This window comes from Salvia hispanica, chromosome 5, assembly GCF_029641045.1.
Source record: "Salvia hispanica isolate PSC_SH4W2 chromosome 5, Shi_PSC_v1, whole genome shotgun sequence".
Lineage (NCBI taxonomy): Eukaryota > Viridiplantae > Streptophyta > Magnoliopsida > Lamiales > Lamiaceae > Salvia > Salvia hispanica.
The window spans coordinates 48,982,674-48,998,902 of NC_142696.1; the positions used below are offsets into that span (position 1 = coordinate 48,982,674).

General features: G+C 38.0%; 1 protein-coding gene and 1 pseudogene across 2 annotated transcripts; both read right to left on the minus strand.

Annotated features, from left to right (window-relative positions):
- Window positions 1-327: 327 nt before the first annotated feature.
- On the minus strand, window positions 328-9,772 carry LOC125188084 (receptor-like protein EIX2; annotated as a pseudogene).
- Window positions 9,773-11,470: 1,698 nt separating this feature from the next.
- Window positions 11,471-14,881, minus strand: LOC125189077 (receptor-like protein EIX2). 2 transcript variants are annotated; one of them, XM_089058778.1, is made up of 2 exons: window positions 12,490-14,881; window positions 11,471-12,041 (listed from the first exon to the last, which is right to left on the minus strand). In XM_089058778.1, exon 1 carries the CDS (start codon window positions 14,319-14,321, stop codon window positions 12,498-12,500), a length of 1,824 nt encoding a protein of 607 aa, XP_088914904.1. In that variant the 5' UTR covers window positions 14,322-14,881; the 3' UTR covers window positions 11,471-12,041; window positions 12,490-12,497. The 2 variants fall into 2 exon arrangements, with proteins under 2 accessions (XP_088914904.1, XP_088914903.1); XM_089058777.1 differs by lacking the exon at window positions 11,471-12,041 and adding an exon at window positions 12,097-12,273.
- Between the last annotated feature and the right edge of the window lie 1,348 nt (window positions 14,882-16,229).

The following is a 16,229-nucleotide window of genomic DNA, read 5'->3' on the forward strand; positions in this document are numbered from 1 at the left end:
TCTTGTACCAGCTTCCCACTTCTCCCTATTCACAAAGAAAAGACAAATAGGATACTATTATTGAGAAAAACACATGTATTTATAGCTGAAATTATACATATGGCTAAATCATGATTATAGGTATTGTATGTCAATAAAGTTATCACTTTTATGGATAAACATATAGGTTTGTGTTAAAATAACACCACCTCTTAAAATGACAATGTGACAACGCTTATACAGCAATATTATAAACGATATACAACAAAATTACAAACACTACACAGCAATCTATAGATTGCTGTATAGTGTGTCGGATATTGCTGGTTAAGAAATATTGCTGGTTAAAGACCAGCATATTGCTGGCCGTGTTTTTCAGAATTTTTTTTCTTTTTTTTTTGCCACGTGGCAGCTTATTATTCGTCCACGTGTACAAATGATTGGCTAGGAATGGTGGTATGATATTATTTTAAGGGGTGGTGGCACCCTAACATGCCCCTAAACATATATAGTTAAACAAATGAAATGGTTAAAATTGAATTGAAGTGTAGTATAATTACCTGGTAGTATTTCAGTTTCTTCTCAATTTGGACACAAATATAGCAATCCTCACATAGAACCAATCTCCAATGGCATCAAACAAGTTGAAGAATGCAATTCTCCACGATTTCTTCAGTATGAAAGTACCAACAACTCCCCAAAATCCAATTATAAAACCAAAGCCCGTTGATATACCAACTTCTTGCATAAATGAGAGGCTGTTTCCATCTTTCTCATTCGTGTTTCCCCCCGAACTGGTGGTGGATGGCTTCAGGCTATCTTTGGGGCATAACGCGAGAGGGGACCCACAAAGCCTCTTATTCTCGGCATAAGCAGATGCATTGAAGCTTTGGAGTTGAGTGCTCGTTGGAATTTTTCCATACAAATTGTTGTTCGACAAATAAGAACAGACAGGTACTGTAGTTGTGCCAAGGTTGTCGGTATTTTTCCAGACAATTGATTGGATGATAGATCAAGACATTCTAACATCTCCATATCACCAATATGTGACAATATATTTCCTGTCAACCTATTTGATGATAGGTTTAAGGAAATCAATCCCTTCATATTGGTAAATGATTGGGGAATGTTTCCACTCAATTTATTACTTGAAAAATCAATGAGTTTAAGAAGCTCGAGATTTTTCCTGTATTCGGATTCCCGCCCCTTCCATTGAATTGATGAAAACTCGTAGTATCTTATGTTAACATGGTTTGGAAGATTATCATTGTAAGAGAGAGATAAAACAACACCCGCACAATTTAGATCCGCTGGTATATTCCTTTGAGTCATAAGAGTCAAATTGTTGAAGCAATCGGGTATTATGCCATCCAAGTTGTTTCTAGAAAAGTCTAGAATTAGAATAGCAGTAAGATTGCATATCTCAGAAGGAATACTGCCATGAAATTTGTTTGTGCCAAGGTTTAGAAATTCCAAATCAGATATTTCGCCAATCCAAGTAGGAATCTCTCCTGCTAACTCATTCCCTGCAACATCAACAAACACCAATTCTTGGCAACGTCTCAAAGTGGAAGGAAACTCTCCAGATAAACTATTACCACGCAACTGTAGCACATTGAGGCCATGTAAAGATCCGAAAGAGCGAGGAATTTCACCCCAAAAACGGTTGTTAGCCAAATTGAGAGAGACCAAATTCGGCGTTTTATCCCAGCAGTTAGGAACATCACCAGCCAACTTATTACTAGAGAGGTCAATTGAAGTAAGCTGGCCGTGGAGAGTTTTGCAAATGGATGAAATTGAACCAGAGAACATATTTCTACATAACTGAATCATAGTAATGTTGAGAAAACCGGGCAAATTTTCTCTCAAATAGTGAAATGAACCGATTCAGTAATTTTAGAGTTAACCCAATGGGGTCTACCTCGATAAAATTACTTCCCCAAATAAATTCTCTGGAAAGACTGGTGGGGACACTGTCCTCTCTTAATTACCAGACTCCAAACAGAATTTATCAGTCGGTGTACAAAACACTACTACAAACCCGCAAATAATATTGAATACAATATCACAGCAGAAAAGCAAACCCAGAAATAAATGCGGAACAAAATAAATAATAAAGAAAGAACACACCCGAAACTTTGATAACGGAGTTCGGCCAAATTGCCTACGTCTCCGAGCACCCTCTGCAGAGCCCACTTATATTTAAATGGAGAAGAGAATACAAATTTGAGGTGTATTACAAATGAGGGAGGAGTGCTCCTTTTATAGGCAGCTACTCCCCCCAGCTTCTAACTCCCCTTCGATGTGGGATGAAAATTTTTGACAAAAAGTCAAATATTGTAGGCCAATATTTAACAAATCTCCACCTTGGCAAAATTTCAAATCCCACTGGACACAAATCTTCTCCATCCAAACAAACCGACTCGCGGTGCTTTCATATTGGCGCAGTCAAGCGCCAGCTCCAAATCGCAGAATATTAACCAAGTCCAAACAATGTTCAAACTTGGCTCTCGTCACCACCTTGGTCAACATATCTGCAGGATTCTCCGAAGTCGGAACCTTTCTGATGACAATTTCCTCTTCTTCGAGAATTTCCCGCACAAAATGATAGCGAACATCAATATGCTTCGTCCTTGCATGAAAGACCTGATTCTTTGCTAAATGAATAGCACTCTGGCTGTCAGAATATACTTCAAGTTGTTTCTGACCAACACCCAATTCTTTCAGCAACCCATGAAGCCAAATTGCCTCCTTTACAGCTTCAGTAATAGCCATATACTCTGCCTCTGTCGTAGACAAAGCTACCGTTGACTGCAAGGTAGACTTCCAACTAACTGGCGCACTCGCTAAAGTAAACAAATAGCCAGTAGTAGATCTTCGCTTATCCAAATCACCAGTATAGTCGGAATCACAATATCCGACTACAAAATGACCAAGTGATTTATCCTGCTCAAACAACAAACCAATATCTACAGTATCTTTGATATACCGCAGAATCCATTTCACAGCTTGCCAATGACCCTTACCTGGATCATGCATGTATCTGCTCACAATACCAACGGCATGTGAAATGTCGGGTCTTGTACACACCATTGCATACATCAAGCTCCAACTGCGTTAGCATAGGGAACTTTCGCCATATATTCTCGCTCATCATTTGTATTTGGAGATAACTGAGAACTAAGTTTCAAATGAGGAGCAAGTGCGGTACTTACAGGTTTGGAATCATCGTTTATACCAAAACGCTGAAGTACTTTGGTCAAATACTGCTTCTGTGTCAGCCAAAGCTTGCCTCCCTCTTTATCCCTTGTAATCTCCATGCCGAGAATCTTCTTGGCTTCCCCCAAATCCTTCATCTCGAACTCCTTACTCAACTGAGCCTTCAATCTGTCAATTTCAACTTGGCTCTTTGATGCTATTAGCATATCATCAACGTATAAGAGTAGGTAGATGTAGGACCCATCTTGAAGTTTGCGCAAATAAACACAGTGATCGTATTTGCTTCTTGTGTACATCTGATCCTTCATAAATTTATCAAACCGTTTGTACCACTGTCTTGAAGACTGCTTCAATCCGTACAACGATTTGTTCAACTTGCAAACCCAATTTTCTTTACCAGCAACCTTGAATCCCTCCGGTTGGGTCATATAGATTTCCTCCTTCAAATCACCGTGTAAAAACGCGGTCTTCACATCAAGTTGAGCTAGCTCCAAATTCAACTGCGCTACCAAAGCCAACAAAATTCTAATAGAGGAATGTTTAACAACAGGAGAAAATACCTCATTGTAATCTATTCCCTCCTTCTGGGCGTAGCCTTTAGCTACCAATCTTGCTTTGTAGCGAACATCATCTTTGTGAGGAAATCCCTCTTTCTTTGCAAAAACCCATTTGCATCCAATTGCCTTCTTGCCTTTCGGCAACGGCATCAGCTTCCAAACCTTGTTCTTCTGAAGAGATTGCATCTCTTCTTCCAAAGCACCTTTCCAACCATCGCTTTCTGAACTTTCAATAGCTTTTGAAAAGATACCTGGAACATCATCAACAACTGGAAGCGCATATGCTACCATATCCGCAAAACGAGCAGGTCTCTTATTTTCCCGCCTCGTTCGCCTGACTGCAATTGGCTCTGATTGCTGCGAAGGTTCTTGGGGTGGAACCTCTTCATCATCTGACTCTTCTTCTTCCGTAGGAGAGTCATTTGTGGTGTTCGTAGTCGGGATCACAACTGCATCTTCGAACTCCACCTGCTTGGGTGTATACTCCACCTGCTGCGAAGTATCACTACTATTTGAATTTACCTTATTCAACATGGAAGATTCATCAAAGGTAACATCCCTACTTACAATCGTCTTCTTAGACTCCAAACACCATAACCGATATCCTTTAACACCAGCACTGAAACCCATAAACAAAGCCTTCTTTGCACGTGGATCCAATTTTGATTCAGTGACATGATAATATGCAACAGAACCAAAAATACGCAAAGAATCATAATCAGTTGCAGGTTTACCGGACCATACCTCTAAAGGAGTCTTGCCATCAATGGCAGAACATGGCAAACGATTGACAATGTGTTGAGCGTATGTAATGGCCTCAGCCCAAAATTTCCTGTCTAGCCCAGCATTAGACAGCATACAACGAACTTTCTCCACTAGTGTTCGATTCATACGCTCTGACACTCCATTCTGTTGTGGTGTATTTCTCACTGTGAAGTGCCGAACTATGCCACACTCCTGGCATACATCTTGGAAAGGATCACTCTTGTATTCTCCACCGTTGTCTGATCGGAGAACCTTGATCTTCCTTCCCACCTGATTTTCAACTTGAGCTTTCCATTTTAGAAAAATCCCAAGGACTTCATCTTTGCTCTTCATAGTGTACACCCAAACTCTTCTGGAAAAATCATCAACAAAAGTGACAAAATAGTGTCTACCTCCAAGTGACGGAGTCTTGGCAGGTCCCCACACATCTGAATGCACGTAATCCAGAATTCCCTTTGTATTATGGATTGTAGTGCCAAATTTCACTCTTCGTTGTTTTCCCAGAACACAATGCTCGCAAAACTCTAATTTGCAAGACTTCGTACCTTTCAGCAATTCTTGCTTGGCGAGAATTTGCAATGATCTCTCACCAGCATGTCCCAATCGCAAATGCCAAAGCTTCGTCGCCTCTGCATCATTCTTGTTACTCGAAGTTGCAGTTGCTACTGTCCCAACAACTGTACTACCTAGGTAGTAATACAAATTGTTCTTCCTCACGCCTTTCAACATCACCAATGCTCCTGAAGTCGCTTTAAGAATTCCATCTCGCATCATCACAACTAGGCCTTTAGATTCTAAGGCCCCCAATGAGATGAGATTCTTCTTCAACTGGGGCACATACCGTACATCCTTTAAAATTCTGGTGGATCCATCCTGATTTTGCAGCTTGATTGAGCCTATCCCGACTGTCTTACATGGACTGTCATTTCCCATGTAAACAAGTCCGCCATTGAGTTCTTCGAAATCAAAGAACCACTCCCTGATGGGACACATATGATAGGTGCAACCTGAATCCAATATCCACTCGTCTGGATGCGATGTTGTAGGTGAAACCGTCAAAGAACAATCCGACTCCGCATCATTTTTGCATTCAGCAACATTTGCATCCTGCGAAGCCTTTTCTTTCTTCTTCAACTTTGGGCAGTCTTTCTTCCAATGTCCTTTCTCATAACAGAAAGCACACTCATCTTTGGCAGCTCGTCTTTTCGATTTGGACCTTCCTCTTCTCTCCTTTGATCGGCCTTGTTGACGACCCCTTGCTACTAATGCTTCATCTGTAACTGCTTTGCCTTTCATTTTATCTGCCTTTCGCAATTCATGACTATACAAAGCAGAACATACAGTATCTAAAGACACATTCTCTTTACCATGGAGCAATGTGGTCTCCAGATGTTCAAATTCATCAGGAAGAGACGACAACAACATCAATGCCAGATCCTCATCCTCAAATTTCACATCTAAATTTAGCAGGTCTGCGATTAAACAAAGTAATGTGTTCATTCATAGTGGTACCTGACCGGTATTCAAATCGGAACAACCTTTTCTTCATAAGGAGCTTATTCTGACCACTCTTCTTCAGAAATTTGTCCTCCAGTGTCTTCCACAATCTATGTGCAGAAGTCTCATTCTTGACAGCATACTTCTGCTCCCTGGACAGACACGACCGAATTGTTCCACAAGCTAACCGATTTATGGTACTCCAATCTTTATCATCTATATCTTCTGGTTTCTTTTCTTCAATGGCAATGTCAAGACCCTGTTGGAAAAGAGAGTCTAGAACCTCCCCCTGCCACATACCAAAATGGCCAGTACCGTCAAATATCTCCACCGTCAATTTCATATTTGACAGTGGAAGCCTCGACCATGATGACGAACTAGCCTTGACTTCTTGATCATTACCCGCCATTACAGACTCAAAATAAAGTATTCAATATTACAAACAAATAGAACCAAGGACGAACCTTGGCTCTGATACCACTTGTTGAGAAAACCGGGCAAATTTTCTCTCAAATAGTGAAATGAACCGATTCAGTAATTTTAGAGTTAACCCAATGGGGTCTACCTCGATAAAATTACTTCCCCAAATAAATTCTCTGGAAAGACTGGTGGGGACACTGTCCTCTCTTAATTACCAGACTCCAAACAGAATTTATCAGTCGGTGTACAAAACACTACTACAAACCCGCAAATAATATTGAATACAATATCACAGCAGAAAAGCAAACCCAGAAATAAATGCAGAACAAAATAAATAATAAAAAAAGAACACACCCGAAACTTTGATAACGGAGTTCGGCCAAATTGCCTACGTCTCCGAGCACCCTCTGCAGAGCCCACTTATATTTAAATGGAGAAGAGAATACAAATTTGAGGTGTATTACAAATGAGGGAGGAGTGCTCCTTTTATAGGCAGCTACTCCCCCCAGCTTCTAACTCCCCTTCGATGTGGGATGAAAATTTTTGACAAAAAGTCAAATATTGTAGGCCAATATTTAACAAGTAACATTGGCATAAAATAACGGAATAGGACCTGAGAAACTGTTGTTACAAATATCTAAGTGCTTGATGGAAGTGGAGGAGAGATTGGGAATAGTTCCACTAATTTGATTGTCTGAAAGAAGTACGTTTTCTAACAAAGGTGAAATACTCCACAACCATGTTGGGGCTTCATCTGCTATATTAGCACTAGACAGATCAAGGAATGCTATATTTCTCTGCAATTCAATCCATTTTGGGAAAGATGGGCCCACATTGCATCCTGCTAGCAAGATAGCATGCAACTGAAAAGTTGGACTCCAATCAGGAGCAAAATGCAAGATTAGCGAATTCAAGGATAGATCTAATATCTCTAACTTGTCGAGCTTGATGAGATGGGATTCTGAGACTACGCATTTCAACGAATTATTAGAAAGATCTAGAACACGAAGCTCAGAGAGTTGGCCAATACTCGGAGGAATGGAGCCAGTGAAGTTGTTTCCCCCTAAGTACACTTCTGTCAACGCAGAAAATGCTCTTAGGTCTGGCAATGATCCATGAAGGTTGTTATGAGCAAGGTCCAGAATTTGGAGTGATTCCAATATTCCTTTGCCGGATTTATTTCCAAACAACTCATCGAGATTTCCTCTCAAGTCATTTTCATAGAGGACTAAGACGCGCAAACGACTCAGATTGAACAAAAATTTTGGGATTTGGGCTTGAAGCATGCTACCGGAGAGATCAAGATGCTCAATGAACATAGTTATGTTAGATAACCAAAGGAACGAGGAAGAAGTGAGGTGATTATCAGACAGACTGAGAAAGGAAAGAGATGTAGAAGAAGAGTTAACAGATGGTCCCACTAGAGTTGTGCCTCCTATGTTACAAGAGTCCAAGTGCAATTCATGGAGGGAGTGAAGACTTATGATTGTATGACTTAAGTCGATTAGACTCAAATCAAGATGAGACAACAAAGAGAGACTGACTCAACTTATTTTAACACAAGTGATACCCGCAAGTGTACGGGGCTAGTGTAGCAATTAGCAAGCAAGAGTATCGTATCCCACAGAGACAAATTCGTATCAACTTAACTACCACGAACAAATGTTGACTACTATCTAGAGAATCATGAAAGGTTTGGTTGTTTTCTAACTCTACGAAAAGCATATAATGAACAAGTAAATAAATAAAAGCAAATAAACACGGAGTGAGAAGATAATGTGGAGAAAATTGTAGAACTCAAGGATCCGATGCACAATTCCAAGCTCTTATCCAATCAAATTGCCTTACCTTTTGGTGTCTCTAGAGTTACTAAGTCGACCACATTTATAGATTAAACCCCCTCCCGGGGTGAGAAACCTGTAGATTAGGTGCTAGGATTGAAGTCCCCTTCTAATCCTAAAACCCCTAATTCCCAAAAGCTCGATTAGGTCCAAGACCTCACTCAAAACCTCAACTCTCCCGAGTTTTATTGCATTAAGGTGTGAACTATTCCTATTTCCAGATTAATTATTTCATCTCCCGATTAATCTAATTAATCCTACACAATCAAGTGGTGATCAAGCAATTGAAAGGAATAAACCCAAGAATAATCAAATAACTACAAGAGCAAGGCAAGAACAAAATCAATTGGATAAAAACTATGAAATTAATGCATCTTCACCAAGAATTCTACAAAAGGTGTTTAGCTACTCATGTTCTTCACAAAAACCATTGAACCCTAGGCGTTTTCCCTTTAATCTTCCATCAAAAATCGCGTTTTTGCCAAAAGAATACGCCAAAATAGCGTACCCGGCCGGGTGGAATTATAAAGAGCAAAATCCACCCGGCCGGGTGGTCATTTTCGACCCCATTCTGACCTTTGCAGCGCATAAACACAGTACCCGGCCGGGTAGTTAATTCACCCGGCCGGGTGTAATTTCTGGACTGCGCAGTGTTCTTGTAACGGCCATAACTTTTTCTACCGAACTCCGATTGAGGTGTGCGAGATACCCACGCGAAGCTCTTTCGAAGACGAAGAGATTGATATGCATATGAGGCTGATTGGACTTCAAACTCTCCAGTAAAAGTTGTCTCAAACCAAGGCTGCTGCACATCCACATAGTTTGTACCTTTTTCTACACATTCTTCACAAAATGGTCAACATACCAATATAATAGAGAAGTATATATAAACATGTCCAATAATAGACACAATATGATCAAATTCATGCAAGATTACTCTCTAAAACCAAGCAAAATCCAAGTATGTCAGAGACTTGTAAGCCAATCGAGATTCTCAATCCTCAAAGAGTTGTATGAGAGATCAAGTGATCTCAACTGGGTAAGGTTCCCTATCTGAGGAGGAACAATCCCACCAAAGTTAGAACCACTGAGATGCAAGTGTTGTAACCGTTTCATGGAACCAATGAATTTTGGGATTGGATTGCCTCGAAAGTCATTCCAACTGAGGTCAAGATTGTTTAAATGATGCAACTCAAGCAACGAAGAACCAACCTCACCTTGCAATGCACCATCATAATCACCATTATTAAGTTGGAGGTTGATGACATGGCCAGTGGTATTGCTGCATTCAACACCATGCCATCTGCAGCATTCGTCGCTTCGCCATGACGAGAGAAAGCCATAGTCATCGATGAGGCCATTCTTGAAGCTTAGAAGAGCGTCTCTCTCCCTCTCGATGCATGCATCATATCCTGGAACAAAAACAAACACACACAAAAGAGCAACAAAAAGAAATTTGATTGATATCCTTTTATCAGAAATCATGCTTTGATGCATCTTTGTTTAGTAGTGAGTGAGATGAGGAAGAATCTCAAGTTGGGGTTTAAATAGCCCAACAAATCTCTATAGATTCACTCTACAAATTCTGAGTTTCACATTACAATAGACCAACACATTACAATCACGACAATAGCTGAAACACATGTCTCGTGCTTCACATTTGCTGTCTCACTTTCATACTAAACGAGTCTATTAAAATCCCATACTCTACACATATAAACAAATTATTGAAGTGAAATGTGACTAAGTCACAATGTTTATAAATTTTCAATCTATACTACACAATATTTTTGGTTGGTAAAATTCTGGCACTTATATTCTTACAAAAATTGATGGGAAAACAGATTATGCGTTAATATATAAACAAACATGTCCCATATTACCGAATCGAAATTCTATTGATCAATGAAATAAAATACAGTAAATAGGAGTATTGATTATATAAAAACTTTTGATGGGGTATACAAGAAACTAGCTCAATATTAAAATAAATTGTATACTATTATTAAAAATTTAGAGCGATGTGTCAATTTCCTATCATTTATAATTAATTATTTCGATATTTGATAAAATGAATCTACATGAAATTATTGCTATACTTATATAATTACCATATTAAACTATCAATTTCTGCTATATATTTTGCACAAATTTTGCAGAAGCTTTCTAAATCCACCAAAACTCAATTATGGCCAATATTAAAATCCTCCAGTTTATTTTATTTGCAGTTTTCGTGGTTTCAGCAGGTTTGCATTTCTATTCAATATTTCGAATAAAAAATTCCATTATATTGCATCCAATTATGTTAATTTGTTTTTAATGATTCATATTGAACGAAGTATATATAGGAGTGTATATTTTGGTCGGAACAGAAGTAAAATATGTTATTTATGTTTTAAAATGGTAATTTATTTTTCATATAATGTTTTGCAGTGATAGCAATTGTTGAAGCTAGAGATTTTCAGGGAGGTGTGAATTTAAAAGGATGCCCTTCCAACTGCACCACTAATAATGAGTGTTTACAAGCAAATTGTGGAGTTAGATGTGCCAAAATATTTCCTTCTAAAAATAGGAGTGTTTGTTTAGACACATGATTATATCATAATCTTGAATACTATAAAATATTGTCTTTTTTATTAAGTGGTACTATATATTTTTAAATGTGAAGAAAGTTTAATTTGCCAAAAGTCATATATTTGAGGTTCTTATAAAAAATATTTCCCGTTGTGTGAATGGGAACAATTGAAATGTTGTGAATTTGTATCACTTGTAATTCTGTTAAAAAATGGGGCAATGTTCAAAATTGATCATGAATAATAGTATGACTAAATAATATTTCCTTCCAAAATATATCCTTCCAAAATATATCCTTCTACAAATAGGAGTGTTAATTTACAGACATGATTCTATGACAATCTTGAATACGGAGTATAAAATAGTGTCCTTTTTATTAAGTAGTACTAGTACTTTATATTTTTAAATGTGAAGAAAGTTTAATTTTCCAAAAGTCATATATTTGAGGTTCTTATCAAAAAAAATTCCCGTTGTGTGAATGGGAACAATTGAAATGTTGTGAATTTGTATTACTTGTCATTCTGTTAAAAAATGGGGCAATGTTCAATATTAACTAAAATGAATTGTATTGCTCAATATTAAAAACGTAGAGCGAGGTGTAAATGTAATAATCAGAAGTCATTAAAAAAATAAATTAAATTAATAATTCCGGAAAAATATTGGTTTGGCAAAGGCTACCGATTCTAATTCACGTTTTTTTATATGAACAAGCTTTGCATGCTTATTAAACGATTGCATGCCTATTTATATAAATAAAATCTAATGATTCTCGTACACTCGAGCATACCCGAGGGTGAACAAAAAGAGGTAGCCACAAGTCGGCTAGATCAAAACAACTTGGAATAACAACGAGTACAAAGATCAAGGAGGGGGAGAGTCCCCAACATAGGTGCCCCACTCAAAACCACCCATCGAAACCCAGTGTGGGCGGGCCTCGTTAAAACCCCTTGGGGATAAAACCCAGTGGGAAAAACTCCCCAAGGGGAAAAAGAGTACCCTGATGAGTGACTCAGAGTGTGATACGACGACCAAACCATCCATAGACCTGTGAACGTCTTCATCTATCCGCACTACATGCTCGTCAGTGATATTTTTACCACGACGGCGTATTTCCTGACCCCTTTATTCCTCTCCAAGAATCCCTCCGGCAAAATTTTTGTGATTCCGGCGCCGGTAAGAAAAAAAAAGACTAAACAGGAAAGTGATATTACAATATAACATGATCATCTATAAATACACGATGATAAAAAGTAGGAAAAAACACTAAATTTGACAATAATAAGATCCCACAATATTGTATTATCGCAAATTAAATTACATGACCAACATATTGATGAAATATAGGACATTAAAGCACTTCAATCAAGGTACAAAGTCTATTCATAAGCAATAGTTGTCGTTCTTTTCTTCTTGTACCATCTCTGTCACAAAGAAAAGAAATTATATATTCCATTATACATATGGCTTAATAATCAAACTAAACACATGTATTCATAGCTGAAATTATACACATGGCTTACTCATTAAAGCATTTATTAATAAGTATATGTCACTAAAGTTATAACTTATGTATGGATAAACATATGCAGTTTAACAAATGAAATGGTTAAAATTGAAGTGAAGTGTAGAATAGTTACCTGATATTTCAGCTTCTTCTCAATTTGGACGCAAATATAGCAATCCTCACATAAAACCAATCTCCAATGGCATCAAAAAAGTTGAAGAATGCAATTCTCCATGTTTTCTTGAGTATGAAAGTACCAATAACTCCCCAAAATCCAAATATGAAACCGAAGCCCATTGATATGCCCACTTCTTGCATAAAAGAGAGACTGATGTCTTTCTTCGGAAGAGTGGTGGGTGGCTTCAAGATATCTTTGGGGCACAATGCGAGCGGGGGCCCACAGAGTCCATCATTCCCAGCATAAGCAGATGCACTGAAGCTCTGAAGTTGAGTACTCGTTGGAATTTCTCCAGACAAACGGTTGTTCGACAAATCAAGAACACTCAACCGTAATTTTGCCATGCTTGTGGGTATCTTCCCAAACAATTTATTATTCGATAGATCAAGACATTCTAACCTTTCCATCTCACCAATATCCGGAATTATACTTCCTGTGAAACTATTCGATGATAGGTTCAAGGAAACCAATCCCTTCATACTAGAAAATGATTTGGGAATGTTTCCGGACAATCTATTGCTTGAGAGATCAATGAGTTTGAGAAATATGAGATTGTTCCTATATTCCAATTCCTGATCCTTCCATGTGATTAGCAAATACCCAATGTACATTTTATGATTCTCATTTGGAAGATCAGGATTGTAAATGAAGGGAAGAATATAACTCAGACGTTGTGAACTAGCAGGTTCATACTTTTGAGCCATTGAAGTAAAATTGTGGAAGCAATCTTGAATTTTCCCAGACAAGTTGTTTCTGGAGAAGTCCAGAATTTGAATTTGAGTAAGATTGCATATCTCAACAGGAATACTGCCGTGCAATTTGTTTCTGCCAAGCGTTAGATAAACCATTCGATTCATTTCACCAAACCAAGTAGGTATGCCTCCTGTTAACTCATTCTCTGAAACATCAATTAACTGCAATCTATGGCAACTTCTCAAAGTGGAAGGAAACTCTCCGGATAAACTATTACCTCGCAACTGCAGTGCAGTGAGGTGTTGCAAAGATCCCAAAGAACTAGGAATTTCACCCCAAAACCTGTTGTTAGCCAAATTGAGAGAGAACAAGTACGGGAAATTCTGCCAACAGTTGGGAATCTCTCCTGCCAACTGATTATTTGAGAGGTCAAGGAAATAAAACGATTCATGGAGAACACTGCAGATAGATGAAATTGATCCAGATAACATATTTCCGCTCATAATAACATCACGCGCATTCGCATAGAATGATGGAATAGGACCTGAGATACTATTGTTACTAAGATCTATGTCAGTGATGGAAATGGATGAGAGATTCGGAACAATTCCGGTAATTTGATTATCAGAAAGGTATAAGTGGGTTAATGAAGGGGATACATTCCACAACCATGCTGGGATTTCACCTACTATATTAGCTCTAGAAAGATCAAGGAATGTGGAATTTCTCTGAGTTTGAATCCATTTCGGGAAAGATGGACCCACATTGCATCCTGCTAACAATATACCATCCAACTGAAAAGCTGGACTCCAGTCAGGAGCAAAATGCAATATCAATGAATTGAACGATAAATCTAGTTCCTTTAACTTGTTGAGCTTGATGAGATGGGATTCAGAGACTACACCTTCCAACAAATTATTAGAAAGATCTAGAACACGAAGCTCAGAGAGTTGGCCGATACTTAGAGGAATAAAGCCAGTGAAGTTGTTTCCCCCAAAGTACACTTCTGTCAATGCAGAAAATGCTCTCAGGTCTGGCAATGACCCATTGAATTTATTATGAGCCAAGTCCAGAATTTGGAGCGATTCCAACATTCCTTTCTCGGAAGTACTGTTTACAAACAACTCATCAAGGTTTCCTCTTAACTCATTTTCATAAAGGACTAAGGTGCACAAACGACTCAAATTCCACAGAGCTTTTGGGATTTGACCTTCAAGCGTGTTATCAGAAAGATCAAGATACTCTATAAGCACCAATCTTTCTATGAGTGCATCAGGAATTGGGCCTCCTAAAGCATTGGTTGAAAAGTCTAGTTCTACTAGACCTCTGCTTATGTTAGATAACGATTGGAATGAGGAAGAAGTGAGCTTATTATCTGACAAAGAAACGAGAGAAAGTGACGTAGAAGAAGAATTAACAGATGGTCCCACTAGAGCTGTGCTTATGTTACAAGAGTTCAAGTGCAAATCATGGAGGGAGTGAAGGCTCAGGATATGCTGCAGCCAGTTAGTTTGACTCAAGTCGATTTGACTCAAACTAAGATAAGACAACAAAGAGAGACTTGAAAGCCAATCTAGATTCTCAATCCTCAAAGAGTTATGCGAGAGCGCAAGTGATTGCAGTTTGGTAAGGTCCCTATCTGAGGAGGAACAATCCCACCAAAGTTAGAACCACGGAGGAACAAGTGTTGTAACTGTTTCATGGAACCAATGAATTTTGGGATTGGATTGCCTCGAAAATCATTCCAACTGAGGTCAAGATAGTTTAAATGATGCAACTCAAGCAAGGAAGAACCAACCTCACCTTGCAATACACCATCATAGTAAGTAGTATTAAGTTGGAGGGCGATGACGTGGTCAGTGGTGTTGCTGCACTCAACACCATACCATTTGCAGCATTCGTCGCTTTCCCACGAGGAGAGAAATCCGTCGTCATTGATGAGGCCATTCTTGAAGCTTAGAAGAGCTTCTCTCTCACTCTCTATGCATCTCACTTTTGCATCTCCTGAAACAAACACACACACAAGAACAACAAGAAGAAATTGAAAAGCTATTCTTTTATCAGAAATCATACTCTCTGTATTGGATTGGGGAGGTGTTGTGTATTTTTGGATACTCCAATACATCAAGTTTAGCTGTTTAAATAGATGAAGATAAAATGCATGAAAGACAAAGTGAGCTTAAAGTGAAGATAATGTGTTATAATCACTAATAATATAGAAATTGTTTGAAGATAATTCATAATGTGATAAGTAAGAAATTATTCTAGTGAAGTGTGACTAAGTCACACCAATAGAATTCTTTTAACGTAAGTCCAAATGAAATTGAAAAAAGGCAAAATAGTAAAGCGAAGGTTGACTAAATTATAATCACTTAAAATCCATGCAATATAATTCTTGAAAAACTCTTGAAACTAGAAAGACTTGCAAGTCAACTCGAAAGAGAAATAAAAATAATTAAAGGTCCAATAAATTAATTATAACCGCAAATAATATAGAAATTGTTTAAAGTTAATTCATGATAATGTACAAATTGAGATTTTTAACTAAAAATTAATTTTCTAACATATAAACAATCTTGTGAAGTGAAGAGTGACTAATAGTAAAGGTAAAAGGCTACACAAAATAGATATAAAGCATAAATTGAGTGGCTAAATGAAATCTAAACAATAAATGATGTAAAAGAATCACCATGAACTAGCATGAGTATATATTCATCAAGGCTTAGGCAAAGTAATTAGAAATTAAACTAGTCATTTAAATTAATAAATCAATTTAAATATAAACTAGATTAAAATTCTAATGAGGAGTTACCGAGCTCAATCCCGTTGCGTGCATGCGGTGTAGTGCTTTTGATAGGTTAAGATCAAATGACACAATTCCGAACTTGAGCAGACGACTTGCAAGTCAACTAGAAAAACAAAACAAGAAAGTGAAGCGCGACTGAGTTATAACTGCAAATATAATGTACAAAATAGGGGTTTTTAAGTCAAGTTTAGCGTGA

Excerpts from the sequence above, each read along its gene's own strand:
- LOC125189077 (XM_089058778.1), bottom strand. The coding sequence starts at position 14,321 with ATGTTGGAATCGCTCCAAATTCTGGACTTGGCTCATAATAAATTCAAT.